The sequence below is a fragment of the Mastomys coucha genome, unplaced genomic scaffold (genome assembly GCF_008632895.1).
Source record: "Mastomys coucha isolate ucsf_1 unplaced genomic scaffold, UCSF_Mcou_1 pScaffold7, whole genome shotgun sequence".
Classification (NCBI taxonomy): Eukaryota; Metazoa; Chordata; class Mammalia; order Rodentia; family Muridae; genus Mastomys; species Mastomys coucha.
Window position 1 is genome coordinate 3,193,767 of NW_022196913.1, and position 4,716 is coordinate 3,198,482.

Genomic DNA, 4,716 nt, shown 5'->3' on the forward strand with positions numbered 1-4,716 from the left:
TGGCCTTGCAGCAGGATGGGTTTCATCCTGGCGGTGACTCGAGGAGAGAGCTATCACCTGCATTTTAAAAAAAAAGTCACCACTGAGTCCTGGGAAGGGTCAGATCCCCATAATCAGAAAGCCCTGGCGGTTTGGGAAGAACACACTTTTTGGTTTTGTTTTGAACTGATAGTAAGTTTTCCATTAGCCTCATTGATTAATGCCATCAAGCTCCTTGTGAAAGCGAGTTCCCAATATGGTCCTACCCTGCTCCCCACTAGCTGTGTGTGCAAAGAGTTCTACAATCATAAACCTGCTCTGGTAGCCCTGCCTGCATGTCCCCTCCCATGGCTGAGGAATCCACGATCAGTCTCAGTGCACACAGAGGCCTCAGCATGGCCCGTGGGCAGCATCCTTCCCTCGGTCTTAGTGCACAGCAGAGGCCTCAGCATGGCCCGTGGGCAGCATCCTTCCCTTGGTCTCAGTGCACAGCAGAGGCCTCAGCATGGCCCGTGGGCAGCATCCTTCCCTTTCTCTTCAAGCATCCTTAAGAGAAATGTAACCTGGGCGAGGAAGGAAGCAAAGAGCAAAGGTTCTGCTTATTTTATGGAGGTCAGTGTGCACACGCACTAGTCGGAGGCCGATGTGGTAGAGCGGAGGCAGGAATGGAAGCAGGTACTTCCCTCCAGGGATTGCTAGGTAGGACTTTGGCTTGCAAGAGAAATTGTTGTTATTGTTGGTAGTGGTGTTTTTCTGACCTTACATAGAGTTTCCTAAAAATGAAGCAGAGACTGCTGCCGAGGGCCGGGCATGCAGAAGGGTGTGGCTCTCAGGCCAGCCCTTCCCTATTTTTAGAAGTTTGGGACTCCAGCCTTAAATAGTTTTGATAATAACACTGTGGCCACAACTCTATAAGACAAAATCTGGAAGAAAACTTCAAGCTGCACAGCTGAGTTCAGTGTTCTTCAAATCAACTGCTCGTGGAACATAGCCAGTCAATCACTTCCTTTGGTTTTCTAGCTACCTTGTCATACAGAACCAGTGAGGTGACAAAGATTTTAATTTTCCTTTAAATTCTAAAAAATGTTAAGTAAAAGCAGGAACTATCTTGCTTCTTTGAAATCAGGAAATATTGCTTTAACTGGGAACAGATGACACGGTTACAGAAGTACGTGGGGCTCATGTATCCTCATGTAGCCGACTTCTATAATAGGAAGAATTCTTAGCGTCTCATCGCAAAGCTGAGCTGTCTGTTAGAGGAAAGGAAGCGCTCATATCCTGTAGTTAGATAATGGTGTCTTCAGAAGTAGCTACTTACTAAGGAATGTGCACACAGACTCCCGATACTCACGTGTACATTAGCATAGGTACGTGCATTACACGTCAGACTCATACACACATCCCAGGAGCGGATTTTAGAGTCAAATGAGACTTGTTTTTCTAATAATTACCACCCTTTCCAAACTCGACTTCATTTTTAACTTTCACAATTCAAAATTAAGTAAATCTTACCCTAATGGGTTCATTTAGATTTTCAGTTAAGAAAATGGGGCAAACAAAATGATGTCAAGAAACAAGCCCTGATCGGTACGATGCCAACTTCCAACCCTTCAAAAACACACAACAACTGGACCTCCAAGGGTATAATGACACTATAAAAATTTAACAAGCATTCCTTATTTATTTATTTATTTATTTTCGAAGAGGAGAGAGAATCCTGAGCATCAGGGAGCTACACTGGCTTTTCAAATCCGACCGGTGGGATAAAAGCCGGCTCAGAGAGTCTGGACCAAGTCAAACCAAGGTGGTCCTCCCAAATGAAGTCATGGGGCATCTGCAGTCATGGAAGCCCTTAGGTCTTAATGTTATTCCAGGACCCCAGAAAAGGAAAAGGACAGCTGGGGGCGGGGTGGGGTCGTCTTTGCCCTACTGGCCTCTAGACTCCATGCTGCACTGGGATTGGGGCGGAAGCTCCAAACCCCCCCCCCCCCACACACACACACATGGACGTGCAGCACTTCCGACCACCCAGCTCCTGTGCTTACAGAACGGGACATCCCAGTGCGGGACGTACAAGTTCTACGCGGGCCATTCCAGCAGTCCCACGCATGGCCCTCACAAGTTCTCCTTCAGTAGCCCGAGTTTGCGCAGAGCCTCGCGCCGAGCTTCCTCGGTGGAGCCACGGCCGGAGAACTGCACTGTGATGCCCTGCGGCCGGAAGCCCACCGCCCGGGGGAGCGAGCCAGTGCGCTTGCGGGCATCCTGGCTGCCGTCCGGGCGCGGTTCGTACAGGCTGCGGCTGGCACTCTGGCGCGCCAGCTTGCCGGTCACAGCGGGGTCAGGCCGGAAGGTGATGGTCTTGCTGGTGGGGACGAAGGAGCTGGGCTCGCTGCGCAGGGCCTCGTGCACGCTCTGGAAGCCGTTGGTCAGCGCCGGCGGCTGCTCTGTCTGCACAGCCTGGGACTGCTGCGCCCTGGCCGGGGCTCCTGCACACAGCGTCCCGGGCTCGCCGGCCAGGCCCGCTCTGCCCAGGGTGCGTGCTCCATCCGCAGAGCCACTCCTCTGCTCCTCGGACTTCTGCCACCGCTCTTCCGATGACGTGTCGCCCGCAGCGATGAAGGACATGCCGTTGATGTTGGCCAGGACCTGGGCCTTGCGCTCCTGTACATTGACAGCCGCCTTGGAGATGGTCTTGTTGAAGTCCTTGCCCGCGCTGTTGGTCACGCTTATGTTGCTCGGGAAGCGATGGATCTTGGGTGCCGGCTGGGCGGTGTGTCGATGCCACACGCCGACATGGTCCCCGTTTCGAGAGACTAGAGAAGTCGGCGTCCTCCATTCCGCAAGCCTGGCTTCCTTTGAGGGAGATGTGGGAGACAGGGCTTCATTGCCCGCCAACTTCTCAGAAATTTTCTGAGCAATCACCAGAGGCGTGGGCACGGAACGGAGCAGTTTGGGATGCTCTGCTGGAGGAGAGGGGGACATCAGCTCCTTTCGCGGGGCAGAGGGAGCGGGGACAGACAGGGAGGGCGGCAGAGGAAACACCTCAGGACCCCTGGAGTCTGGTGGTGGCAGGAAATTTTCAGCAGCTTGTTTCCTACCTTCAAGAAATGGAGAGTCCTGTTTTGCAACAGATGGGGCCTCTGAAAAGAGAAGAGAGACCTCATAAGTTTGTGCCCCGATAAAAGTTAGATGCATGCTCCTGCCCACACTACTCCAGAGAGCCACAGTGAGACACACTATGAACCTCTACAATATCTAATCAAAATGTTTCTCCTGATGCATGGTCTACAGAAGAGGCAGTCCATTTATTCTCAGATCCACACATTCAGAACCAACAGATTCCAGACAGGGTGGTGACCATCTAGAGCCAGAAACATCCAGTTAGGAAGCACTCTGGAAAGGTATGATTGAGGGAGCGTGTGATCTCCCAGGAGCCAAGCAATGACCACCTCATCAGGAGACACTCAATGGAAGAGAGGGTGCCCACCTTGAATCCTAGCACTCAAGAGGCAGAGGCAGGTGGATCTCTCTGAGTTTAAGGGTAGCCTGGTCTACACAGTGGGCTCCAGAACAACCAGGATTATATAAAGAGACCCTACCTCAAAAAACAATCAGAAAAGCTATGAAAACAGGTTAGAGAACTGCTGGGCACAAGTGCTAAATTTTCCAAGCCTGTTTTCTTTGGTGTGATTATGTGATCTAATCTTTTTAAAGGATCAGCAGATCCAGATTACCTTAGGAACTATGCTTCAATGCAGAAGCACAATAAAAATGCAAAATTCAATGTTTCTTCCCTCACGGGCTGGCTGTAAACTGCAATGTCAGATTCTAAGTAATGCTTCAAAAGAAGATGCATGGGAGCTAAGAGTGGTGGTATACACTGTGATGTCATGGGAGCTAAGAGTGGTGGTATACACTGTGATGTCATGTCATGGGAACTAAGAGTGGTGGTATACACTGTGATGTCATGGGAGTTAAGAGTGGTGGTATACACTGTGATGTCATGGGAGTTAAGAGTGGTGGTATACACTGTGATGTCATGTCATGGTAGCTAAGAGTGGTGGTATACACTGTGACGTCAGCCCCCGAGAGGCACAGACAAGAGAACTGAGCATCAGGATGGGCTGCCCTGTGAGCTCCACACCTTATCTCACCATATACCCCTCTCTCCCAGAAGCATATGACCCCTTGGTCCTATGAAGGCTCTATGCCCCAGTGTAGGGGAATGCCAGGGCCAGGAAGCAGGAGAGGGTAGGTTGATGAGCAGGGGGAGGGGGGAGGGAACACGGTTTTGTTTTTTGTTTTTTTTCCAGAGGGGAAACCAGGAAAGGAGATACATTTGAAATGTAAATAAAGAAAATATCTAAGAAAAATCATAAGAAAAAAAAGAAATGGGATATAATCTTGCACAACAAATCAAGTACCCGACCCCCCAACACCTAAACACACACACACACACACACACACACACACACACACTCCCCTATATGTGCATTTGGTCTTTCTTTTCTCTTCCTCCCTCCCACCCCTCTATCCCTGCTCCCCCAACTCCTTTCCTCCCTCCCTCTCAGAGTTCCCTTGCTGGAGAGGCTGGGAAGTGTCTATACTGAAGATGCTCCAACATGTAACATGAACATGTAACATGAACATGCTCTACTATGTTCACAGAAGCCTTATTTATAACAGCCAGAAACTGGAAACAACCCAGATGTCCTTCAACAGAGGAATGGATACAGA

General features: G+C 50.3%; 1 protein-coding gene across 7 annotated transcripts in view; it reads right to left on the minus strand.

Moving 5' to 3' along the window:
• The window catches only part of Proser2 (proline and serine rich 2), a 35,767-nt gene continuing 31,051 nt past the window's right edge, over positions 1–4,716 (minus strand). For 6 of the 7 annotated variants that reach the window (XM_031359173.1, XM_031359174.1, XM_031359178.1 and 3 more), the window contains one exon: positions 1,652–3,119. In XM_031359173.1, the coding sequence (XP_031215033.1) occupies positions 2,095–3,119 (1,025 nt within the window). In that variant the 3' untranslated portion in view covers positions 1,652–2,094. Of the gene's footprint in view, positions 58–1,651; positions 3,120–4,716 lie in introns of those variants that run through there. The other variant, XR_004115234.1, reaches the window with a different exon arrangement.